General features: G+C 42.9%; 1 protein-coding gene across 2 annotated transcripts in view; it reads left to right on the top strand.

Annotated features, from left to right (window-relative positions):
• The window catches only part of LOC142493052 (interferon-induced, double-stranded RNA-activated protein kinase-like), a 144,900-nt gene that overhangs the window by 77,425 nt on the left and 40,375 nt on the right, over positions 1-27,100 (top strand). For both annotated transcript variants that reach the window (XM_075596491.1, XM_075596490.1), the window contains exons 11-13: positions 273-405; positions 14,741-14,814; positions 21,455-21,577. In XM_075596491.1, coding sequence (XP_075452606.1) covers positions 273-405; positions 14,741-14,814; positions 21,455-21,577 — 330 coding nt within the window. The remainder of the gene's footprint in view (positions 1-272; positions 406-14,740; positions 14,815-21,454; positions 21,578-27,100) is intronic.

Raw genomic sequence — 27,100 nt, forward strand, 5'->3', positions numbered from 1 at the left:
CTCAGAGATTTGTATAGAGTGTTAGATTTTTATGACAGGACTGATGTATTCCAACGGCTAGGCTTATAAAGATGAGTAAGTCCTTATCGCCCCATAATTATCAAATGTACCAGTATATGTATAAATTCAAATTATCAGTGAAGGACTATGACTACTTGACAATAATTTTCCTTCAGTTCTAAAATGTGTTGAATATGTAATACACGGTTTCTTAAAGTCAAAATAACTTTATGTTTTTCTACAATAAGGTTCTTTTTTTTTTTTTACTGTAGGTTCGTTTCCAGGGCAACAATTGAAGGGCAAATGTTTCCTGAAGCTACAGGGAAAAATAAAAAAGCAGCAGAAAATATGGCAGCCTTTTTGGCACTAAAAGAACTCAATGCAAAATATCCAGATTGCATTCAGGTAAAGTGTTTCTAATGTTTTTAAAATGGAATAAAAGATGGAAGGTTTTTATACAACAATGTAACCATAATGTGTGTTTAAACTGTACCTATATATGCGCTCCAAGGGCTATAAAAAAATGTGGAATTAAATAATGAAGATCTGTATTTCTCTGGAGTTTGGAGGCTTCTTTTGATTTATCAAGCAGATAATTACTCTGAAAGGGGGAAGAGCATTAACATTCATTACTAATTGCTTTACCAGTAGGTCCAGCTTTTTCTAAAACAGCACACATTTACATTTTCCGTCCAAAACATCCAGTGAAGCTGAAGGAGGAATGGACACGGTTGCACTATTCTGAAGGATCAAGAGCCTGAGTTATTGTGAATGTCCTTCAACCTCCCATTATAATATGTGATCTGGTTGCCTCAAGACTCCATCAGAGAAAATAAGTGAAGCCCCCCCTACTGGGAATACTAGTTTCCTTAACGGATTAATACTACAGGGTTAATACTATGTCCTAAGAAAAGGGTAACACCCTTTTCTTATCACCTGGTGCACCATGACTCTGAATTATGTAAGGCTAAGGCCCCACTGCACGCGCCGGAGTGAAAGCCTTGCGTCCTGGCGGCGTGTGCACAGCGCTTCACCGCGATCTGCGGTCTGTAGGTAGCATTTTTTAGTGACGGGGGCGAGGCCATGACGGGGGCGGGGTAATGTGCTAGAAACGCCACTTAAATATATTATTTCTACATGTTATAAGTGCAATCAGCCTTAACATTTTCCATTTTTTAACATAGACTGTGAAAAATATGACGTGTCTAACAGCTTTTCAAGTGCTCCAAAAGTCTTACTTCTGAGCAGTAAAACAAGAAATATCATAGCAAAGTAAATACAAACACAGACTGCATTTGTTAAACACACACACACACACACACACCTCGTGACAGCCCCCCCCCCTAACCTTTCCAGCTGCCAGATACAAGACGGAGGAGCACCAGAGTGGAAAGGAGGCAGAGGCTAGGGTCCCAATGATTGGCTCCCTGGAGCACCACGTGACGCGTCTCCGCTCGGGATCACAATTTTGCTGTATCCCCTGCTGGCTGACGTGACACAGTGCGCAGTGAGCCTGGACGCGAAGAGGCACTAGGGACATCTAGGGAGGAGATAATGGGCTGGTGAGATGTACGCGCACAGCTGCGCGCGCCGCCGGCTGCACTGGGGACCTAGCCTATGCCCTGCCCAGTGTATCCAGGGTGATGTGACATCACTAGGGATACAATGTATAGTACTGTATGTATAGGCAGTAGAAGCTTCTGGATGCAGGTCCCAGGAAGAGACAATGATGGGGGATCTCGCTGTACATAGAGTAAGTCATGTTTGAGGATAGACAAAAAGGGGTGAATGTGAATTGTATTCCAAGGAAGGCCTTTTTGTATATAGGCTTCAGGGTATCACAAAGGAGCTGCTCTGGCAACAGGTCTAAAAGCACGCCTATATCCAAAAGGTTCTAGGAGGGTTCTGCACAGGGTGATGGAATATGGCTTCTCTAGTGAGAGGGCACCCCTGCCAACGTCTCCCATGGAATGTAGGAGAACCCTGTATGCTAGGCAAGGGATTGCGATAATCAGTACCCTAGAAGGGGTTACAAGTCCTGTGCCTCTTTGGGATACTATGCATATATCCAAAGAAGTAGTATGCATGATATCAAGTTACATAGTAGATGAGGTTGAAAAAAACACATATGTCATCAAGTTCAACCTATGGTAAATTTAAAAAAGAAAAAGAATGAAGTCCCTGGCGCACTATAATAATAAGGATAATGAGAGTACCACTGTTAATGTCCAGAAACAATATCCCAGCAAAAAAGAAAATGTCTCAATAGTCCAATCCCGATGTATGAGTTCTGGAAAGGCTTTTCTTTGATGTGTGTCTTCCTAATGTATAAAGAGAAGACAACAGACCATTGCGCAGTAGCCAGGACTCATGAAGACTTATCTTAGCAGAGGTAAAAGTGCCTACTTACAAGATAGCTTAATGTTGCATGCGGTGGATACAATCTGTTCTTTGACCCGCGGCTTCTCTCCAGGATCCACGATCCCCACGTGGTGCTCCAGCTGCCTTCTGTACACTTGACCAGGTAAGTTCACAGGTAAGTTCACACACCATGCAGCAAACCAATATGTCCAAAATAAAAATGGAAAAGATGGTGCAATACTGCACACACTTTAATGAAAAAAGCATAAAACAAGACAAGTTACACTTGCAATGTATCATGTCTTTCCTTGTGGATACAAAATTTCCATCTGCAGCGTGCAAAGGAAAACTCATCATTCAGCAGTGCCGGGTTGGCGTCAGTCCGTCGCTTTCCCTGATGACGTTGCTGCTTAGTTTGGGTTAGTCCCACACTGTCTGACGGCACGAATAGGCTCCTCCCTACACGCTTCGTGACCGGATTGTCACTTCCTCAGGAGATTTGGAGCCTGATGTCCCTGCTTACTATTTATACCATCTTCTATAAAAAGCAATTAATCCATTAATTCCTCAAACGGAGGGGGGGGGGGGGAGAAATAACATAAAATCACTGCTAAATGTATCTATACTGTAAGAAACACAAGAGCTACTATACTACAAAATTTGGCGCAAGTTGGAGATGCGCATGCGCGGCTGGTTGAGGATGGCTGCATAGACACACAGCTCCTCCAACCGCCGGCACAATAAAGCAATTAAACAATAGCAAAACCAGCATTTTTGAGAAAAAAAACATAGCGACGGCTGGCTAAACCCTTCCCAGTTAAGATAATCCACCCCAAAAAAGGATGGCAGCTACAAGACAAAAGACTCGCCGAAAGTCAGATGTCAGGGCCTACTTCACCGGCCAAAGCAAGGCAGGGACTGCAGAGATGTCAGCAGTATCTGACTCAGACTCAGCCCAGGATGCAGAGGGCTCCGGAGCGGCAGCAGAACAAACAAAAGTCATCAAAAAAGAAATATCAAGACTATTAATTGATCTCAAATCTTTCTTCAGAGGAGAGGTGGAGGGGCTCAGACATGATCTGGTACAGATAGGGACGAGGACCAACGACCTGGAGGAGCGCATGGACGTTAGCTCAACTGCCCACAAGGAGACAAACTCCCGGGTACAAGCGCTGGAACAGAGAGTGGCAGAGTTGGAAGCCAGACAAGAGGACGGGGAGAATAGAGATCGAAGAAATAACCTCAGAGTGAGGGGGATCCCAGAAGAAATTCTGGATCCAGAAGCTTTACTCTCCCGCTGGATGGCCTCAATATTACCAGGCAGCCCGGCCTCAGACTTTAGGATGGACAGATGCCATAGGGCCTTACGATCCAGACCCGTGCCCTCCAACCCCCCTAGGGATGTGATCCTCCGGCTCCACTACTTCTCTGTCAAAGAAGAGGTGAGCAGAATAGCCCGTGCCACCCCACACATTACCTTCGAGGGGATTACCCTGTTGATCTTCCAGGATCTGTCCCCGCTGACACTGGCCAGACGGAGAGCTGTGGGGCACATAACTAAGGCCCTAAGGGACAATGAGGTGCGCTACCGTTGGGCATTCCCATTCGCCCTAGTAGCCATCAAAAACGGCAGACCGCAGGTGCTCAAGCACCCCTCAGAAGGGGCAGCCTTCCTTAAAAAACTGGGTGTGCGGGGATCACAGGACAATGGAGCGGAGGGAGCCCAGCAGGGGAAGAGGACGGACTCCCCGACAGGAAAGCAGGGCACCTCTCCCACGCCGGAGAGGAGAATCAGCAAGGAGGGGGGCAGAGGGAAAAGCCCGTAAAGGAGAGACTCTATAAAGTTCAAGAGCTGCAGTTGCGCCCGTTGCGCAGTTTAAACACACCCTGCCACACAGGCTACACCAGACATCCCCCTACCGTGAGATTGCCGAGGTTCCGGAGTTGTCCCGAGTCCAAAGATGACGGCATTCAGCAGATGGCCGCAGCGCATGGGTCCCCAAAATGGCGGATATGCACCTAATGGTGAGGAAGAAGGACGGAAGGGCGCGAGATCTCCAATGGCGGCGGGGGTTTCGGCGGGAAGATCTGCTCTGCCGGATGGACCCGCCCAGGGAGCCTCCCCCGATCCAGCCCTCTCGTCTCGGCAGTCCACCGCGGAATGAGATCAACACGCCCACACCGGTGACGTCATGGATCCCGCTATCACGAGAGTTGGAGGAGAGGCGCGGTGAAGAGCCCGGGCGGACGCCAGGATGACGTCAGATGCGAGGCGACCGGCTAGGAGTACAGCGATCTCCTCTGGCGGGGGCACGCGAGCTCCTCCGCCGGGGAGGCGATCACAGGACAGGCGGAGTCCCGCAGAAAAGACTCAGCGGTGCAGAAGGAGGTTGCCTGGCCGCTCGAGGAGGGGACATGCACGGGCGGAAGGGGGGAGGGGGGAGGGGGGGGGGAAGAGGTAGCACAGGCCCCCATCAGGGACAGGAGACAAAGGGGGGAAGACAGCATAGACAAGCCTAATAGCCATAAACAAAGCAGAGTACAGGGGCAAAGTATCATGTACTGAGCAAGAATAGCATAGAGTAGATAGCGGACAAAAGAACATGAGTGAGAACATAGGGGTACTGGAGCGGCGCAAGCGGAGGTCTCCCAGGAGAGATAACTGAAATGCGGCAACGAGGGACCCGGCAGGATCTTAGAGGGAGGGGGAGAGAGGGAGAGCACCCGAGCCCGGAAGCAGGGAAGAATGCATGAGGGGAGGTAGAAACGGTCAGCGGTTAAAAGGGCAGGCAGAGAACAGGGTGAAAAGTTGTAATTACAGTTTTAGATAAAAGGAAGAGTTCATGATTCGAGCTCAAGGTAGTTAAACGCTTAAGTTTGGATTAATAAGAGTTAATAAAATAGATAGAAGAGAAGTTAGTTGTTAGGTTTTGTAACGCACAGAGCGGCCGGCGGGGAGGGGGGGCAGCCACCATTCTGCCTGCAGGCATGTGCGTCTTCGCCAGGAGGGGGGTCATATCCCACCTACCTGGTTCTGACCCGGAGATCTGTGGCGAGTTCTGGAAGCCACAGAGAGGGACCAAGGGGGAGGAGGGTCCAGGGAGAAAATCTCTCCTCCGGGCATTGAACCCGAGGTCTTCTAAGACCAATACGGTTCTCATGATGTATTTAGGTGTTTTATGTGTGTACTCTTCCCTCATGTTTTTTCCCTTTCCTTCTCCAGTCCCAACAGGCGGTGGGTTGAATAGGCGCTTCCGGAGTCTACACCACAGAGTCCATGAACAGAACATGTCCAGGGTCAGGGGTAAGATCAGACCGGCTTACATTCTAGGTCCACACAGACACTACTACATAAAATGGAGGTAATTTTCATCTCGCAGTCCACGTAAGCGGAGAGTCGCTTTCACTGAATTCAAGAGGAGAGGGGCTGACGTGGTCTTCCTACAGGAGACTCACTTCAGCTCGCGTAATAATCCAAAATTTCTTGACTCTAGCTTTCGTAAGTTCTTTTTAGCATCAGGGGCAGAGAAAAAGAAAGGTGTAGCTATCCTATTCCAAAATCACACCCCCTTCCAGGTTGAAAAGATTAAAAGGGACCCAAAGGGAAGGTATCTGGTGCTGGTCGGGCTCCTTAAACAGGTCAGAATGACATTAGCGTGTATATACGCTCCAAACGAGGGTCAGATAGACTTCTACAACACATTCTTCCAGAAGCTGCAGGTATGGGCTGAGGGACAAATAATTCTAGGGGGCGACTTTAACACAGTCATGAATGCAAAGGTAGACAGATCTACGTCCCAAAAAAATAATAAGAAAGAAGGGAATAGCTCATTACTGAAAGGCCTTAAACAGACTAGCCTGGTGGACATATGGAGAGAGCAGCACCAGGGAGACCGCAGTTATTCATTCTACTCCCACCCACATGACAGCTACAGTAGGATTGACCACTTCTTTGTATCGGGCAGAATGGTCCCACAAATTTCCGACACAAACATACATGATATTACTTGGTCGGACCATGCATCGGTAGAGCTAAGATGCACCTAATTGAGTAATGCCAGCCCGGGAGCAAACTGGAAGCTAAATGAATCAATAATCAAAATACCGGAGACCCAAAACAAAGTGAAATCTGAAATATCAGAGTATTTCCGGATAAATAGTGGCAGTGTAGAATCCCAATCACTGCTATGGGAGGCTCATAAGGCCACGATTAGGGGGGTTTTAATCGGTATAGCGGCAAATAGGAAAAAGAAAAAGGAAGCCAAATTAGCCCAGCTTTATCACAGGTTACATGAGCTCTCTACTCTACATAACCAGACAGGTAGAGATGTTGATCTGAGGGAGTTGAAGGATGTTAGAATTCAGCTAAACCTCCTCCTTACTTCCCGAGCGGAGAAAGACATGAGTTGGACACAGAGGAAGTTCTATGAGAAAGCTAACAAACCGGACACTATGCTAGCCACCAGACTCCGTAATAGGAAACCAAATTTTAACATTCATTCTATTACGACCGCAGGAGGCCAGAGTTCCTCAAACCCTAAAGTCATAGTAGGGGAGTTTGCGAAATTCTACGAACAGCTGTACAATGGAGAGAAGGTAGTTCACAATGCTAGGACAAGTAGTAATCTACAGAAATTCCTAGCAGACGCAGCCTTGCCACAAGTAAACAGAAAGGAGCGAGAGGCTCTGCAACGAGACTTCACAAGGGAAGAACTAGAGGCGGTTGTAAAAAACTTAAAAGCATCAAAAGCCCCAGGCCCGGATGGGTTCTCCAATCTGTATTACAAAAAATTTATCGGAGTCTTAGCTCCACACATGCTCCAGCTGTTTAATGGAGTATTAGCAGGAGAGCCCTTTCCGGGACAGATGCTCCAGGCGTCAATCTCGGTAATTCATAAAGAGGACAAGGATCCCACTAGCTGCCAAAGTTACCGGCCAATATCATTAATTAACACAGATGTAAAAATCTACGCTAAATTGCTGGCCAATAGATTAAATGTAATCCTGCCGGGGCTCATCCACCCGGATCAAGTTGGCTTCATTAGAGGTAGACAAGCGGCCGACAACACTAGAAGAATTGTTGATATAATAGATTTCATGGGAGCCAACGAGATTCGGGGTGTGGCCCTAAGCTTAGACGCGGAAAAGGCCTTTGACAGGATTGATTGGCCATACCTGGAGTCCACGCTTGGCGCATTTGGGTTTGGAGGCAAATTCCAACAGGCTGTCAAAGCACTATATACGGCACCGTCAGCCAGAGTAGTTCACCAGGGATTCCCCTCGGAACTATTCCCAATTAAAAGTGGGACGAGGCAGGGATGTCCGCTTTCGCCCCTGCTATTCGCCTTATGCATCGAACCACTCGCAGCACAAATTCGGAGTAACGCTGATATCGCTGGGGTACAGATCCATTCGCAGGAGCACAAAGTGGCTCTGTACGCGGATGATATCATTCTAACCCTTGCCAAGCCGCTTATCTCGCTGCCTAATCTGTTCGAGCTTCTAGAGCGTTTTTCCCAGATCTCTGGCTTCAAAATAAATCAAACTAAATCAGAGGCCTTAAGCCTACACCTGCCAAAAGAAATGGAGAAGTTGATAGAACTCAACTTTGAGTTCAGATGGCGTCCGTCCGCCATGAAATACCTAGGAGTGCAGATCACAAAAAAGGCGAGCTCCTTATATTCGGCGAACTATCCCAGACTGCTGAGGACTCTCAAAAAAGAGCTGCAGGAATGGAAGGCATATGGTATTTCTTGGTTGGGGAGGATCTATAGTGTCAAGATGAACATCCTTCCCCGAATTCTATACCTGTTCCAAACTCTCCCGGTTGCCGTGGTTAGAGCAGACATCGCAGGGCTCCAAAAGGCTATTTCCCAATTTATTTGGAAAGATAAAAAACCACGAATTAAAGGGAAAATTATGCAAAAATCCAAGGAAGCTGGTGGCCTGGCAGTCCCGAGCGTCTTGTCCTACTATAAAGCGGCACAATTGTGTCAAATCACGCAGTGGCATGGGGACCCGGGGCTCAGGAGGTGGGTGGCACTGGAGAAGGAGGTGTGCGCCCCGCTTGAGCTCAGGGACCTAATCTGGTACCCGAGGACACGGGTGAAGGATAAGCTCATCCCACTATCCTCTGTGCTCAACTCACTCTCGGTCTGGGAGGCTTCTAAAACTAGCTGCTCTCTGACCTCCAAACACACACTGATGGCTCCTTTATTTGGCAATCCGGACTTTGCTCCTGGGCTGGCGGAAAAATGCTTCCCGCGCTGGCGGCAATTAGGGATTAGTCGGTTGAAGGACCTGGAGGATAAAGGCAAGATCAAATCTTTTGAACTATTACAGTCAGAAACGGGCGTACCTAACACTGATTTTATGAGGTACCTCCAGGTCCGGGCATTTTATAACGCACACCCGGTGAGACCACCGCTGACCAAATTCGAACAGCTCTGCGTGCGCGGAGCCGACACGCGGGGACTAATCTCTGCGTTGTACAGAGAGGTGGTGAATACTGACTCAGACAGGACAGTCAAACCCAGTTTTATGACACAATGGGAAGAGGATCTCCAGACACAATTAGAGGACGAGGACTGGGCTGCGGTTTTCAAAGCTGCGGCCTCGAGCTCCATATGCACGACATTGAAGGAGAACTCATATAAGGTATTATTAAGGTGGTATCTCACCCCAATCAGATTAGCTAAATTTGTCCGGGGGGCTTCCCCGCTCTGCCCCAGGCGGTGCGGGGAACAGGGGGATCTGGTGCACATGCTGTGGTCTTGCCCAAGATTAGTGCCGGTCTGGACCCAGATCCGCGATTGGCTGCAGAGGATCTTTTTAGGGCTCACAATACAGCTGGACCCGTGGCTATTTTTATTAGGTAAACCTACAAACGAGGTATCTAGATCGGGTAACAAGCTGATAGCACATTTTGCTACCGCTATGAGGTGCGAGACCGCAGCACTGTGGAATCAGAACGCAATTCCGTCTATTGATAAAATTAGAAACAGAATTTGGTTCATTTGTAGAATGGAGAAGTTAACGAGTTTAGTTAACGACTCAGCCGATAAATTTGAGAAAGTATGGTCATTATGGCTTGCCCAGACTGATATTCAGGGGATGAATGAGGCCACAATATGGCTCTGATAGAGATAGATGGGTTCTCCTTGGATGTTGGGTTGGGAGTCGGACGGGACGATCGGACAGTAGGGCTCCCTCCGAGGTACAGTGGTGAAGAGATTCTCCGACTCATGAAATCCTGATGTGTTCCGGATCTGAGCTCCTCTGAGAGGCGAACTGGAGCAGAACAAAGGCAGCATTGGTGAAAGACCCCGGCGAAACGTGGAATCAGCGCTACTACCAGGCCGCTCCCCCCCCCACCCCTACCCCCCCCTCCCCCCTCTTTTTCCTTGTCCTTAGATGTTGTCAGTCTGTCTGCGTCCTGTCCTGTGGTCCCCCCAATGTTCGTCCGTTACTTGTAAAGTTTCCCTGTAAGTTAGGTGTATACCTGATACATTTGACAACATTCTGCATTCCTTGATGTGTATGCACAAAAAACTAATAAAAACAATGTTTAAAAAAAAAAAAAATTTGGCGCAAGTTTACCTCTTGGTAATAAAGGTACAGGGATTAACTAAATACCTCCATTTGCTTAAGCCCGTAGCTCACTAGGTGTAATATAGCAGGAAATATACATACAGTACACATTCATGCAAAAATAACTCTCGTAGCAATGTTGGAGTTCAACTGAAAACTACAATATAAACTAAAATTACATATTAAAACATAAAAAAGTGTATATAGAATGCAGAGAGCGCCAAACTAATCCATTAAAAGATGCTAGGTCAAAGTCAATGTTTAGACCGTCTGGTGCTAATGTTTTCAATGTGTATTTCCAGAAACTTTTGGGTCTGGATATCACATTGAGCCTATCACCCCCTCTCCAGTTGATTTTAGGGCAATCAACGCCGTTGCAGATTAGTCCTTCATGACTCTGTCCATGTTTGATTTTAAAGTGGTTAGAGATACCATGTGTCTCTAAACCTCTTTATATATTGTAGACGTGCTCTGCAAAGCGTCTCTTGAGGGGTCTCCCCGTCCTTTCAATATATTGAAGCCCACATGGGCATTCAAGCAGGTAAACTGAGAAATTAGTTTTACAATTTATGAAAGACTCAATATCGTAAGATTTACCAGTAATGTTAGATTGGAATTTTTTACACTTTGTGTTGAATTTACATCCTATACATTTACTGCAGGTAAAATACCCCTTAAGTTCCTTTAGTCACGTAACCCCTTTCTGTTTAAAGACACTAATAGGGCAACTTGGTGCCAATACTTGCTTTCCATTTTTAGCCCTTTTATACACTTGTTTTTTTTTTTTTTTTTTGCAAGAACGGTTGTAGTTTTTCATCTTTCTGCAGAATAACCCAATGTTTGTTCAAAATTTTATTGATCTTTGGGGCCATGTCGTTGAATTGGGTAATGAATGGGATAAACTCTTCTTTACCAGAAATTCTATCACTTTTCTTTTGTTCATGTCCACAAGAGTATTCCTATCTATTCCATTGATATAGGAAATAGCTTTTTCAATGTCTTTCTTTTTATAATTTCTTTCAATAAATTTCTCTTTGAGGTCCTCAACCTGATCTTTGTATACATGCCGTTGGGAACAATTTCTTTTTATTCTTAAGAATTGGCCCTGTGGTATATTTTTTAACCACCTGGGGTTATGGTGGCTAGATGCCAATAAGTATGTGTTGACACCAACTTCTTTATAAAAAGTCTTTGTATGTACAGAGCCATTTTCAACTAATTGAGACAGATCTAAGAAATTGATACAGTACAATTTGTGTCACTTCTAAAAGTGAACTTTACATTACAAGAATTTGTGTTAAGATAGATTTTAAAAAATGTTCAAGTTCTTATAATGTTCCCCTTCAGACACACAGCACGTCATAGATATATCTTTTCCAGAGCACCAAGTTCGCCCCAATGGGTTCTCACTCCAAATGTGGTCATCTTCCCACATACCCATAAATAAATTTGCGGAACTTGGTCCAAACCTGGTACCCATTGCAGTGCCCCATGTCTGGAGGATAAAATTGTTATCATAGTGAAAATACTTATGGGTCAAGATGTACTTGATGCCATCTAAAATAAATGACCTCAATGCATCATTGACATTTACATCCTTGTCTAAAACTCACGAAACGCGTAGGGAGGAGCCTATTCGTGCCATCACACGGTGTAGGACTAGCCCAAACTAACCTGTGACATCATCAGGGAAAGTGTCGGACAACTTGCGGCTGCAAGGAGGATAGAGGAGAGACGCCAACCCGGTTCCTCCGAATCCTGAGTTTTCCTTTGAACGTTTCGTCAAGCGTACAGAAGGCGGCTAGAGCACCTCGTGGGGATCGTGGATCCTGGAGAGAAGCCGCAGGTCAAAGAACAGATTGTATCCACTGCATGCAACATTAAGCTATCTTGTAAGTAGGCACTTCTACCTCTGCTAAGATAAGTCTTCATGAGTCCTGGCTACTGCGCAATGAATGGTCTGTTATTTATTTATTTATAAAATATTTTACCAGGAAGTAATACATTGAGAGTTGCCTCTCGTTTTCAAGTATGTCCTGTTGTCTTCTCTTTACACATTAGGAAGACACACATCAAGGAAAAGCCTTTCCAGAACTCATACATCGGGATTGGACTATTGAAACATTTTCTTTTTTGCTGGGATATTGATTCTGGACATTAACAGTGGTACTCTCATCTCATCTCATATATACTTATTATTACATGGTAAATTTAGACGACAGATACTTATCCTATATTTGTACTTACAGTAAATTGATCTAGAGGAAGTGAAACAAAAAACCCAATCTAACAATCTCTCATAAGGGAAAAATAAATTCCTTCCTGACTCCAAATATTGGCAGATTACTCCCTGGATCAACAGCCTTCCAATATTTACTTATTTGGTATATCCCTGTATACCTTTCTTTTCTAAAAAGGTGTCCAACCTTTTTTTGAAGATATCTATCATATTTGCCATCACAGTTTCCATGGGTAATGAATTCAACATTGTAACTGCCCTTACTGTAAAGAACCCTTTCCTTTGTTGCTGGTGAAATCTCCTTTCCTCCAACCTTAAGGGATGACTCCATGTCATGCGTACTGCCCTTGGGATGAATAGGTGTTTTGAAAGCTCCTTGTATTGTCCCTGAATATATTTGTTTATTGTTATCATATCCCCTCTTGGACACCTCTTTTCTAATGTAAACAAATCTAAGTTTGCTAGCCTCTCCTCGTAATTCAGAGTATCCATTTCCTTTATTAATTTGGTGGCTCTTCTCTGTAGTTTCTCTAATTCCATAATGTCTTTTCTAAGAAGTGGCGCCCACAATTGTACTCCATATTCAAGGTGTCGTCTTAGTAATACTTTGTAAAGGGGCATCATTATGTTTACTTCCCTTCCATCTATTGCCCGTTTAATGCAAGATAAGATCTTGTTTGCCGTTGCAGCTACTGCATAGCATTGGGCACTATTGCTAAGCCTGCTGTCTACACGCATTTCTAAATTCTTCTCCATCAAGATTTCTCCTAATTTAGTCCCATTTAATTTGTAAGTTGCCTGTTTATTTTTGTTTCCCAAATGCATAACCTTACATTTATCTGTATTAAATCTCATTTGCCATTTACCTGCCCAGATTTCCAGTCTCTCCAAGTACTTCTGGAGAGAAATTACATCCTGCTCTGATTCTACTACCTTACACAATTTAGTGCCATCAGCAAAGATGGAGACTTTGCACACTATGCCATCTTCACATTAATTCATAAACAAGTTAAAAAGCAGGGGTCCCAGTACCGATCCCTGAGGTATTCCACACGACCCTAGCACAACCTGGAAAAGTCAAATTTATGACAACCCTCTGTTGTATGTCCTTCAACCAGTTTTCAATACAGGTGCATATATTTTTACTGAGTCCAATTTGCTTTATTTTGTACACCAACCTCTTGTGTGGAATCGTATAAAAAGCCTTTGCATAATTTAAGTAGACCACATCAACTGCATTACCCTGGTCTAAATTCCTACTTACCTCCGCAAAGAAACAATTAATGTTAGTTTGGCATGATCTGTGCTTCATAAATCCATGCTGACTATCACTAATATTTTTTTTTTCATTAAGTATTCCTGAATATTATCCCATATTAAACCTTCAAGTAGTTTCCCCACTATTGAAGTCAGGCTTACAATTCTGTAAGTCCCCGGTTGTGATCTAACTCCCTTTTTAAATATAGGCACCGCATCTGCTTTACGCCAGTCCTGTGGTACTGAGCCTGTGGAAATGGAGTCCTTGAATATTAAATGTAATGGTTTGGCTATTACTGAACTATACTCCTTGAGAACTCTTGGATGTATACCATTGGGGCCAGGTGCCTTATTTGTTGTTAATATGAATGTTGTGGCTTCTTCCTCCTGCGGCACCACAATTGAACTTGATTCTTCCCTGGTAAACACAGAGACAAATAATTTGTTTAATACAGTACCTCTGCTTTTTCCTTACCTCCAATAATCTGCCTGCCCATCTTACACTGAAAAGTTCCTATATTTTCTTTCCTCATTTTTTTTGTTATTAAGGTACTTAAAGAACTTTTTATGGTTGTTATTACTTCCTTTTTTCATTATCCATTTTTGCTAATTTGAATGCCCTTTTGCAATTTTTGTTACATTCCTTATAATTCTGATATGATACCTCCGTCCCTTTTGACGGATGTCCGTCCCTTTTCACACGTGATGTGTGCGCTGTGCAGGGGGGCATTGTGTGTTTGATGTGGAGGGGGAGTATTATGTGTGTGGGTGAGGGGGAGAGATGGGTGTATGAGAGATAGATGGGGAGTATCGCAAAGGTTGATAGTGATATCTTGGGGAGATATGAGGATGATGATGAGGGGTGCTGGGGGAGATATGATGATGATGATGAGGTGCTGGAGGAGAGATGATGATGATGGTGATGGTGATGATTTTACCCGTGCGGCCCAATTTTTTTTCCCTTGGAGCAGTTCGGCCCTTCTCACTTTACGAGTTGTGCAGGCCTGATCTACTTAATTCTAAATATTTAATACAGTATATGTAATGTGTGTGTGAAAGAACCGACAGATAGACCCAACATTCCTAAAGACTGTGACAACAAGATGCCCATGTCCCTTTTTATAGTACTTTTTATTTAATATTGTTTCTATAAAGTGCTAACACTATAACTGCCATAATGATTTCTTCATAGTACACTGGAGACTATGGTGTGCACGTAAATATTCCTTTGCATTCTGTATTTTGTTTTTCAACAGAATTTCTAAATATATTCTTTTTACTGTATATACACAGCTAACACAGATCTTATCAACAGCAAGAGATACGTTGGAGGAATCTGGATCTGAAAATTCTTCAGTATCTGAAAGGTATGTTTATTTTTTCATGCATAAATTGTTCAAACTGTGTTTTTAATGTTCTTGACTAAACAATATGGGGGAAACCTACTTCTTCGATACCTCCTATAATATAGCCCAGCGTTTCCCAAATGGTGGGTCGCGACCCGGCACCGGGCCACGGCACCAAAATTGCCGGGTCGCAGCGAGGCTGGCCGCGTGGTGTCTCCCGTCCCCCCCGCTCAAGTTAAAAAACAATGGCGGCTATTCCCCCTGCGGTCCCGCGCGCATGCGCAAGGCAAGCAGGACCCGCTCCCTTCCTCCCCCCCGCTCCCAACGTAGGACGGAGGAGGAAGTACAAGCTCCTCTACGGCCCGCACGTTATGTGGGACGGAGGAGGAAGTACAAGCTCCTACTGCGGCCTGCTTCCCCCCGTGGCCAGCTTCCCGAGCTCACCTCCCGTGGCACCCCCTCCCGAGTCCACCTCCCGTGCCCCCAATCCCACCTCCCGTCCTGGGCAGCAGGGGATATCGGGGGCAGCAGGGGAAAGCGTCCGGCGGCAAGGTAAGTAACCCCACCCAGTCACTGCCTCCCGCCAAAGTGTCCCTGGCCCCCCCTCCCACCCACCCAAGTGTCCCTGGCCCCCTCCCTCCCACCCACCCAAGTGTCTCTGGCCCCCTCCCACCCACCCAAGTGTCCCTGGCCCCCTCCCACCCACCCAAGTGTCCCTGGCCCCCTCTCACCCACCCAAGTGTCCCTGGCCCCCTCCCTCCCACCCACCCAAATGTCCCTGGCCCCCTCCCTAAAAGTGTCCCTGGCCCCCTCCCTAACCCAAGTGTCCCTGGCCCCCTAACCTCCCACCCACCCAAGTGTCCCTGGCCCCCAAAGTGTCCCTGGCCCCCTCCCTTCCACCCACCCAAGTGTCCCTGGCCCCCTCCCACCCACCCAAGTGTCCCTGGCCCCCTCCCTCCCACCCACCCAAGTGTCCCTGGCCCCCCCCTCTCCCAACCACCCAAGTGTCCCTGCCCCCCCTCTCCCACCCACCCAAGTGTCCCTGGCCCCCCCTCCTCTCCCACCCACCCAAGTGTCCCTGGCCCCCCCTCCTCTCCCACCCACCCAAGTGTCCCTGGCCCCCCCTCCAGTCACTCACATCCGTCGTTGCCTGTAATTCACTGTTTGTGTATAGGGGAGAGCGAGTGTGTGTGTGTGTATCTGTATCAGTGTGTGTGTGTGTGTGTCTGTGTGTGAATCAGTGTCTGTGTGTATCAGTATCAGTGTAAGTGTGTGTGTATCAGTGTTTGTTTGTGTGTGTGGGTAGCAGTGTCTCAGTGTGTGTAGCAGTGTCTCTGTGTGTGTATCAGTGTGTGTGTGTATCAGTGTGTGTGTGTGTAGCAGTGTCTGTGTGGCTGCGTGTGTGTCAGTGGCTGGGTGTGTGTCAGTGGCTGCGTGTGTGTGTATCAGTGTGTGTGTCAGTGGCTGCGTGTGTCAGTGGCTGTGTATGTGTGTGTATCAGTGGCTGTGTGTGTGTGTATCAGCGGCAGTGTGTGTGTGTCTGTGTATCAGTGGCTGTGTGTGTGTGTGTGTGTGTGTATATCAGTGGCTGTGTGTGTGTCTGTGCAGGCCCTATAGGCCAGTATAGGCGATAAAATTTTTAGTGGGTCACGACAAAGAAGTTAAAAAATAACCGGGTCACGGAAAAAAAAAGTTTGGGAAACCCTGATATAGCCCATTCATAAGTTGTACTGGCTAGGCACCTTTTTTTTATTATTATTTACTTATTTATTTTATTAGTTACAGTATTAGTTACAGTATTGATGGTTCTGTAAAAAATGTTTGGAGAAATGTAAAAAAAAATGGTTCAACAAAGATTCGAGTAGTTCATGTATCAAGTAAGCTGAACATGTTTTTTTCTGCTTACATGAAGTTAAATAAAATATGTAGTGTGTCATTTACTTAATATTCTGTCCTTTAACTCTGGAGTTCGTTTCATACAATTGATGCAATTCTTGGTCCGATTACAACAGCTCAGGCTAAGAAAAAGTAAGGTATATAAAAACCGACTTGGTGCTACAGGCTCCAGCTTCCAATTCTTACTGATCAATATTCTGACTCATTTCATGTATGAATTTCCATGTAAAGGTCGTAGGGAGGAGGACACATATCATACAATTTTGGCATCTTCTAACCCACGCTCTAGCCGTGACCTAATATAATTTTTAGTCACCTGAGTCCGGAAACACACACCTTCAACGTCCTCGTGGTCTCTCCCAGCTACTGATCTTACGCTTCAAACTAGAGGATATCAGTGACTCCCATACAAGCAGTAAAGTACAGATTGTAAAAACAACTCTGCACAGCTTCAAAAAAAGATTGCTTTAGGAGATCACTATGCTGTATATGAAAAAATAATAAAATAAACTTTATTTCAATGGTTTATACATCTTCATAGAACAAAAATAAAACAACGTGCTTCACGCCCACTGCGCTTTCTCCAAGAGTAACTGTCCCCCACGCAAGAGTGACATACATATATACCATACCCAAGTAAGTCCAATTTAGGATCAAACATCCACAATCAGAGTCTCTAAAAGGCACCGTAAAAACATAATAGATCCTAATAAACATCTACAGTAGAATCACTTGAATGTCTTAACTTCTTTCATACAAATATATTTCATAGAAAATATTTCAAATTCAATAAAATAACTCTAATTCCCACTACATATAGATAATATGCAATATATGAAATAACTTAACGTTCTTTACACAAATGCAATTCCTAAAACATGTTTCAAACCCCATTCTGTATTCATCTCTCTTGGGGAAACAGTTCTGAGAGTAAAGATCCAATATGCATCTCTCTGATGGAGAGATTTAACACCATCACCCCCTCATATACAGTATATGTGGCACAGATTCTATTCTACAATCTACAATTTCTTAATCCCCCCTTTGGGACAGAGAAACAATTGCTTTGGCACTGGATGATTCAAATCTCCAATCTTAATCTGACATGTTCCATAATCCATACCTCTAATAGAGGATCTAATCAAGTTTTTCCTAAATTCATCTATGTTAAATTGTTTACCTTGAATCATATAAGCGCAAACTTTACATTTACCACTAATATATGATCCACTAACACATTTAGTAGTATTCTGCAACTCTCTTTTGGAACTACAGTTAAACTGACTCTGAGAGATGTTATTACTCACAATGGGTGCTCTCTTAAACACAAAAATATGTTCTCTGTTGACTTTCTCTCAAGGTAGGATCCGGTAATAGAGGATGCCAGTGTTTCTTCATGATCAATGAGTACATCAGTATTAGGTGATATCTTTTTCATTTGAACTAATAATTGATATTTTAAGGCAAGCTTTCGAGAGTTCTACAATTCTTCCTCGGGTCAAGCAATTCTTATTTACAAAGATTCCATAAGTTTAATAGAGATGTAAAAAAAACCAAATGACAATCTAAGACAGGAGATGTGGAGAATTCATAGCAGAGGTCAAATAGACAGACAGCAATAAATGGATGAAAGGATTACTGAGATATTTGGAGAGCATGTACGGTAGGACCATATATACATCAGCAGAATGAAGGGGGTGTACAGTGGGGGAGTAGGGTTTGGAAGGAAAATTCAAAGTAGGGAGAAACATTACAAAAAATTCTGATCGTGTGTAAGAAACCCCATATCGGCATTGGGTCCTCTTATTTTAGTGTCAAAAGGTATTATTATTTTGAGTTCAAATGTTTTCCCCTCTTGAGTGCTTTTAAACATTCCTTTGAGGATGTGTATGTTTAAATCATTTATGGCATGATCTGGCTGTGAGAAGTGGTGTCCCACTTAAGGGCAGTACAGTTTCCTCCTTCTTCATGCTGTGTTATTGTGTCTGTATAGGTTAATTCTGGTTTGACATTTTTGGGTGGTTTCACCAATGTAGGATCCTTGGTTACATTTGTTGCATTGAATCATACAGTATATACCACATTCCTGGATGTGCATTAGTATTGTCCTCCAACATTAATGTGTTCTGTTTGTGACTTGGCATATATGTTTGCAGTGTAGTTGCATGGTCTTGTGCCAATCTTGGCGTCTTTGAGTTCCTTATGAAGTTTTCTATTGACTACCTTCTGCCTGAAGTTTTGCAGCTGCCAGAATGCGAAAATGCAATGATGGGAGGCTTGGGGAAGATGTCTTTTAATGTTTCATCTTCTATCAGCATAGGTTTCAGATCTTTGATTATTTTTCACAGTCCCTCTAGGCCAGTGTTGTATGTAGCCATTACTAGTGGTATGTGTGTGGTTGTTTTTTTCATCTTGTATTGGAGCAGGTATTCTCGTGGGGCTTTAAGTGCAGTTGTGGCAATAGTCTTTGGCTTGTATTCCTTCTGTCTGAATGATTCAGTCAGGGTTGTGAGGTGTCTGTTCCAGACAGTTCAAAAATTTGCAGAATAATCTATTTTGAGCTTAATTGATTGGTAGAATTCATTCAAGGACTCGTGAAATTGTTTTAGATTTTCTTCAACCTCTGTCCATATTATAAACAGATACTCAACATATCTGGAATATTTGTAAGGTTTTTGAAGGCATGTGGTTAGGAATCTCTGTTCAAGATTGATTATAAATAGATTGGTACATTGTGGTGCCATCCTGGTGACCCTATTAGTTATAAATGTCTTTGTTAAAGCTGTAGTAGTTGTGTGTGAGGATATATTCTATCATTTTGGTAATTGCTTCGGCACTGTGTTTCTGACCCAGGGACGGTGTTACAAAGACTTGCCAGCATACCTCGGTGCCATCCGTGGATGTTACTGTACATGGATTCTACATACATGGTAATTAGTAGTGTGTTGGATGGTAGTTGTTTGATGTGAAGTAGGGCAAGTCTCTACAGGTATCCTCTCTTGTTAGTGTGTTTCTTCGTAAGAGTATCTCTATGTGAGAAACCTCCTTATAGGTTCGTATTAATGTATTACGGTTGTTCTCTTGATCACAAACCGCTGGACCAAATCACTAGCTTTCACTTCAAAATCATGATCACTGGAACAATTCTGTTTTCATTTAACGAATTGCCCCTTCAGGATCCCTCTAAGTGCTCCCAAATGACAACTATCTACCCTTAGCAGGAAATTGTGTGAGTTATCTTGGATGTATAGATCTATAAATCTATATCTTTCAGTCTGGATTTTTAGACCCAGATCCACATGTAAAGGTCTAGATATTTACAGTAATATGCTGAACATTATACTCATGTGTAAATTTCAAGTTACAGGCATTTATTTTGCAAATATTCAATAAGCTTCAACAGGGTCCAAACTGTGCCATCTGAAATCAATATCTGGTCATTAATAAGCAATATAAACAGATGATTTATTTGGTGTTAGAGTCCAGTTTATTCTTTTCGTTCTACTAATGGTCTATTTATCACCTGAGATCAGACTCCAAAAGACTGTTCATGGTCCCAAGGCTCAACAAAGTATCCGGCCGTTCCTCCTTCTCTTACCGTTTTCCCCAAAACTGGAACAACCTACCAGAGACTCTCACATCCACCACCAGTTTAAGTTCTTTCAAATCTAAGGCTGTCTCACATTTTAATCTGGTCTGTAACTGTTTCATACGCCCATAACATATATTTTCTTTAACTGTGCATGCAATGTCTTGTATATAATGTATACCCTGTTCATTTATGTAACTGTATTTGTAACCATGTATTATTTGTCTTAACTCTGTGCCCAGGACATACTTGAAAACGAGAGGTAACTCTCAATGTACTACTTCCTGGTAAAATATTTTATAAATAAATAATAAATTGTGCCCAGATGTTCCTAAGGAATACTGCCGTACGACAGGGTAGATGGGAAGACAAAGGAATATAGCGGAATACTGTATATCTATTCCCCAAAAGGAATTGCTCGATCTCACAAGTGCGTTCTTACAGTAAACACTTTGTCTATCTTTCATTGAAGCATGTAGAATGAAAAGGATCTCTTTAAAGCAGACTCTACTCCTCTCTTGCTTCTATCATTTGCACTCCTAATGCTACGACTCACAAATTCCTGATAAACATAAGGAGTGTGTATATACAGTGTAAAAATGATACAAATTTAATATGATCATCTGGGCACAATCTACCATTCATGGAACTAAAGGATTAAATTGAAGTCCAAGACCAAAAAAATTATCTGTTTACAGTATATCCTTCTTCAAGAATCCTTTGCCAGGGAGAACCATTTTTTCGTTTAGTGTTTGACCTTTTTTTTTTTTTGAGATAAACCTGTGGCTTATCCAGGCTGCCATTTCTTATAAGAGAACATTTGCAGCTGACTCTTTATGGACATTCTAATTGGATGGAACTTTTTATATTCTGTATTAACTGTCACAGGTTGATCACATCACATCACTAATTGCGCTGACTATGTTGTTTGCTCTCTGTGCTTAATGAAGTTAAATTATGGGAACCAATTTTTCCTTCTTGAGATTGCTGGTGAGATTGGAACTGTAGAAAGTACATGTATTGCTACCGTTTTGTCGTCAGGTGGTGTGGAGAAGGTTGCTACACAAGCTATCACATAATTGCGGTGTTGGAATCTCCTTGGGGCCGCAAGCACTGTGGCATTGAAGAAGTTGTTCTGTTAGCTTTGAATGTTTATATTTATTTATGTTTTATTAGCTCTCTTCCAGGTTTTGATGATATAACTTACCTTGACTCGGGTGGATATGGAACAGTTTATAAAGCAAGAAAAATACTGGACAACAAATATTATGTTGTGAAACAAGTAAAGCTACAAAACAAGTATGTATTGCCCTTTTTCGAAATCATTATGATCATTCTTACAAACAAGTTTCTCTCAACCTACAGTAATATAACTTTATCCAACTGATTTCTTTGGGCATTTTCTACAAAAACAGACATTTCTTTTTATTTTACTGTAAAGAAAAAAATGATCTGCTTAAATAAAAACAGCACCTAATAAACTATAGAGAAACCCCCGCTACTGCTTGCAATATTGAATTAATAATGATGGGTGTAGGTGCTGATGGGGCAATATAAGAATGATAAACATTGGAGGAAAGAACCCCAGTAGAGCACTCGTACACTGTGTTGAGATGATGGGGTAAATTTAAAACTAAACTTTATTAGAAACATAGTAAAACAATGGGGATTAAAATAGGATTAAACTCTGTATCACTACGCTTAATTACCTAAGGGATATGATAGTCCCCAGGTAGGTAGTCGTTATTGAAGTGTTGCTTGAGTACACTAGCCCCCAGCCACCTTAATTAGGGAAGCCTGGGGGAAAGCTAGATTGAGGGATTATAAATACTATTCTTATATGGAATGCCAATTATATACATGTAGTGCATTGGTGCAATAGTATTGAAATGACACTGCTAGTGGTGGGTTGATTGCACAGCCTGTAGTTAGCAATAGAGTGTCATTTAAATCTTGATAAGATAATGCACCTATGTTGCCTTAGGCCGAGTCCATAGAAGGACAGGCCGCGCTGAGCCGTGCGGACGCTCAGCGCTGAGCCCCTGCATCCTCAATGAGGATGCCTTGAGAGGGGGCTCACGCGAGCGTCCGCAGGCGTGCTGAGGCTTTGGAATTTTTAGCTGACAGCCAAGCTGTTTTTCAGCGCGCTGTCGGCTGAAAACATCCAATCAGCCTGAAGCAGCGTCAACGTCACGGCGCCGTGACGTTGACGTCAGTGCGTCGCGGGCGATTGGCCCAGCGACGTCACTGCCCCGCCTCCAACCACCTCCCCCCGGCTCCCTTCGCGCATGCTGGCTCGCCTGCAAGTCCGTGGAATCGCGCTGACTTAAGCAGGCGAGCCTCAGCGTTAGCGCGCCTCCGCTCTCCTGAAGCCTCTATGGCCCCGGCCTTAGGGTTAAATGAACAGTGTAAATTACTGCCCCAAGGATACACAACAGCTATAGCTCTAGGTCATATTGTTAAGACCTCTAGCTCTAGCTGGTATTGCACAGTGTAGTTATAATAAAGTGTTGTGCACTTCTAAAACCTGTTGCTAACTGCAGTAGGTGATAGATTAAATAGAGGCAGTTGCTATATAATCTGCCCCAGACCTGAAGGGTGTGCTATTTAACCATATAAGATTGTGATCTATATCAGAGATTATGTTTATTTCGATCTACTGATTAAGTCAGTTCACAATCTTATATGGTTAAATAGCACACCCTTCAGGTGTCTATACGTTGCTCTATTTAATCTATCACCTACTGCAGTTAGCAACAGGTTTTAGAAGTGCAGCACACTTTATTATAACTACACTGTGCAATACCAGCTAAAGCTAGAGGTCTTAACAATATGACCTAGAGCTATAGCTGTTGTGTATCCTTGGGGCAGTAATTTACACTGTTCATTTAACCCTAAGGCAATATAGGTGCATTATCTTATCAATATTTAAATGACACTCTATTGCTAACTACAGGCTGTGCAATCAACCCACCGTTAGCAGTGTCATTTCAATACTATTGCACCAATGCACTACAAGTATATAATTGGCATTCCATATAAGAATAGAATTTATAATCCCTCAATTTAGCTTTCCCCCAGGCTTCCCTAATTAAGGTGGCTGGGGGCTAGTGTACTCAAGCAACACTTCAATAACGACTACCTACCTGGGGACTATCATATCCTTTAGGTAATTATGCGTAGTGATACAGAGTTTAATCCTATTTTAATCCCCATTGTTTTACTATGTTTCTAATAAAGTTTAGTTTTAAATTTACACCATCATCTCAACACAGTGTATGAGTGCTCTACTGGGGTTCTTTCCTCCATTGTTTATCATTAAAAACAGCACCCCAAACTTTTTTTTTCCTTTTACATACATAGTCCAGATGTGGACATATTTTTTTATGTAATATTTTATAGCATATGATATTATAAAGGTTGATTAAGCGTAATATATACACATTGGAGGTATGGACTAGAAGAGGTCCAACCCCCACAAGAATCCCTCAACAATTGCACTCATGTGTATTAATTATTTCAAGGATAATCCAGTGATCCAGGATTATATCCTATACAGCCAGTCATAATGGGTGGAAAAAACAAAATATCATTTAATTACGTTTGCAAAAAAACACACACACAGGATATGGAATATATACAAGGGAATTAAAATTACGTCAGTGGAGTGTGACTAAAAATGGGGAGTACTCGTATATGTGGGGAGATTATCGTTATCCCCACACGGGGTTAATACTCCATGAGTAAAGAAACTCCACCACAGTTAATCACAGTACAGGGAACTGGAATAGGCAAATATACCTACTGAGTGGCTATATTAAAGGGATATTACCCTATAGATACAGATATTGAGAGAGACACTTACTCGCAATGTGTGATACATAAGGGAGATACAAATATCTGAAGTGTATCCCTTGTTGTTCCTACACTGTTTTATGGGAACAGTCCTAGCAAGATTACAAAGTAGCAAATGGACCTGTTGCTAAATCCCTATGAAAAAGACACAATGTGAAAAACCGAGCAAGTAACTCTCTAGCGATAGCTTGCCAACACAGTTGGATTACAACACAGAATACCGGTCAGAGTGAATAAAGCATAACACCATGATTCTCGCAGGTGTTTGAGGTAGAATAGAACCGATATATTATAGATGTAGCCGTTAAATATAGTACTTACATCCTATAGCTATTCCCCAATGCATATACTTCACAGTGACTCATATGTGTATCCAAAACAACTCTGAAGAAGGTATACTTGTGTGACTTGTAGACAGTCACTAGAATGTTGTTCCAGTATAATGCGCACACACTATAGCAAGAACATGAATGAATAAAGCAGTATTATACAACCAGATGTCCGCGTGTGTATCATATTATTCCCCGCAATGCACCTCCGCTGCCGACGCCAGGATGACGTCACTAAAATCCGACGGACCGTTTCGCGTGAGATCCACGCTTCATCAGGGTTGGAGGAGTCCTATATTTTGTTTGATTAAGCTTAATCAAGATTTGCAAGGTATATACTTCTTCCATACATGGAAGTTTCATTCCAATTTGTTTGTTAACTTTAGTATATATTTTAATAAATGTTATTTCTGTTAATTCAAAGATATTGTTCAATTTGAATACTTGGTACACCACAGCACATCCAGATTTCATCAATAACATTCGCCAAAGTGTCTTTTTCGTCTTAACTACTTTGTCTGCTCTGATATTTTCTTAGCCTGTTTTTTTCCCCTACAGTTCTTTTCTGTTTTTTCAACTACTATTTTCAGAAATTCTTTATAATTGTTTGAAGTGTCTCCACTACATATAGAGGAATCTGATACAATTTTTTAGTTCCAGTTGCAATTCTTTACCATTATGCTTCAGGTTCTTGATGTTGATTGTTTTAGTTTTCTTGGTCATTTTGTCATCTTCACATTCAGATATAATTTGCAGAAAACTAATCACTACTTGTATCAAAACGGTTAAGGACTTTGCATTCAAAAATCACGTGTTTCTTGTTAGTTAAGGTATAGTCAATTTAATACTTTATTCCATTGGGTCCATTTTCTATTTTGATTCTTCTTGAAGAATAATCATTCCTGTTGCCGTAACCATACTTTGCAACTGATGATCTTTCTGCTTGGCACTAAATTTTGCATTGAAATCTCCCATAATGATCTTGAGGTGACAATTTCCATTGTCAAATTGGATGATTTCATGCTACAAGTCTAACACTTCATTGTCGGTGTGGCTTGATTTTGGGGCATACACTTGGATTATTTAAAGCCTGTAAAAATCTTTGTCAACTGAATGACGATTCTGGCTGCTCTTTCCAATGAGCTTTCATACTGTACATACTCCATTATGTTGTTTCTCCATCTCTTGTTAACGATGAAGACTACTCCACTGATTCCTATATGTTCTGTACCTCTGTAATATTATAGGTGTCCGATTTTGAGCTCAATCTTTTCTTATTTCCTCACTAAAGTCAACAATATCCTATTTAATATTTTCAGGCTAGTCTTCGAGTTATTGCAGTGCTGCTTCACTGGAGAGGGTCTGACAATTGTAGGTAGCCAGATTGAGGTTTGAATTACAGCTTTTGTTTAACGTTTTGTCAAGTATCTTTCCCACTGTAGCCGATATTGTTCAAGCTTTCATAGTATGGTTGAACATATCAGCACAAGTTCCACTATAGATTTTCCTTTAACACCCATTGCCACTTTGAGGCAATGAGATAAAGATTTGAGAGAATATAGAGTTAGGTCCGGAAATAATTGGACACTGATACATGTTTTGTTATTTCGGTTATGTACCAAAATAAATTCAAGTTACAGTTAAATAATGAATATGGGCTTAAGGTGCAGTCTATCAGCTTTAATTTGAGGGTATTCACATCCACATTGGAGGAAGTGTTTAGGAATTACATCTCTAATATGTAGCCCCCTCTTTTTCAAGGGACCAAAAGTAATTGGACAATTGACTCAAAAGCTGTTTCATGGACAGGTGTGGGCTATTCCTTCATTATTTCATCATCAATTAAGCAGGTAAAAGGTCTGGAGTTGATTCCAAGTGTGGAATTCACATTTGGAAGCTGTTGCTGTGAACCCACAACATGCGGTCAAAGGAGCTCTCAATGCAAGTGAAACCGGGCATCCTTAGGCTACAATAAAAAAGAAAATCCATCAGGGAAATAGCAGGAACATTAGGAGTGGCCAAATCAACAGTTTGGTACATTCTGAGAAAAAAAGAACACACTGGTGAGCTCTGTAACACAAAAAGGCCTGGACGTCCACGGAAGACAACAGTGGTGGATGATCATAGGATCCTTTCCATGGTAAAGAAAAACCCCATTCACAACATCCAGCCAAGTGAAGAACACTCTCCAGGGGGTAGGTAATATCATTATCCAAGTCTACCAAGAGAAGACTTCACGAGAGCAAACACAGAGGGTTCACCACAAGGTGCAAACCATTTATAAGCCTCAAGAATTGAGAGGTCACATTAAACTTTACCAAACAATATCTAAAAAAGCAAGCCCTGTTCTGGAACAGCATTCTTTGGACAGATGAGACTAAGATCAACCTGTACCCGAATGATGGGAAGAAAACAGTATGGAGAAGGCTTGGAATGGCTCATGATCCGAATCATACCACATCATCTGTAAAACACGGTAGAAGCAGTGTGATGGCATGGGCATGCATGGCTTACAATGGCACTGGGTCACTAGTGTTTATTGATGATGTGACAGAAGACAGATGCAGCCGGATGAATTCTGAAGTGTATAGGGATATATTGTCTGCTCAGATTCAGCCAAATTCAGCCAAGTAGATTG

The sequence above is a fragment of the Ascaphus truei genome, chromosome 4, assembly GCF_040206685.1.
Source record: "Ascaphus truei isolate aAscTru1 chromosome 4, aAscTru1.hap1, whole genome shotgun sequence".
NCBI classification, from domain to species: Eukaryota; Metazoa; Chordata; class Amphibia; order Anura; family Ascaphidae; genus Ascaphus; species Ascaphus truei.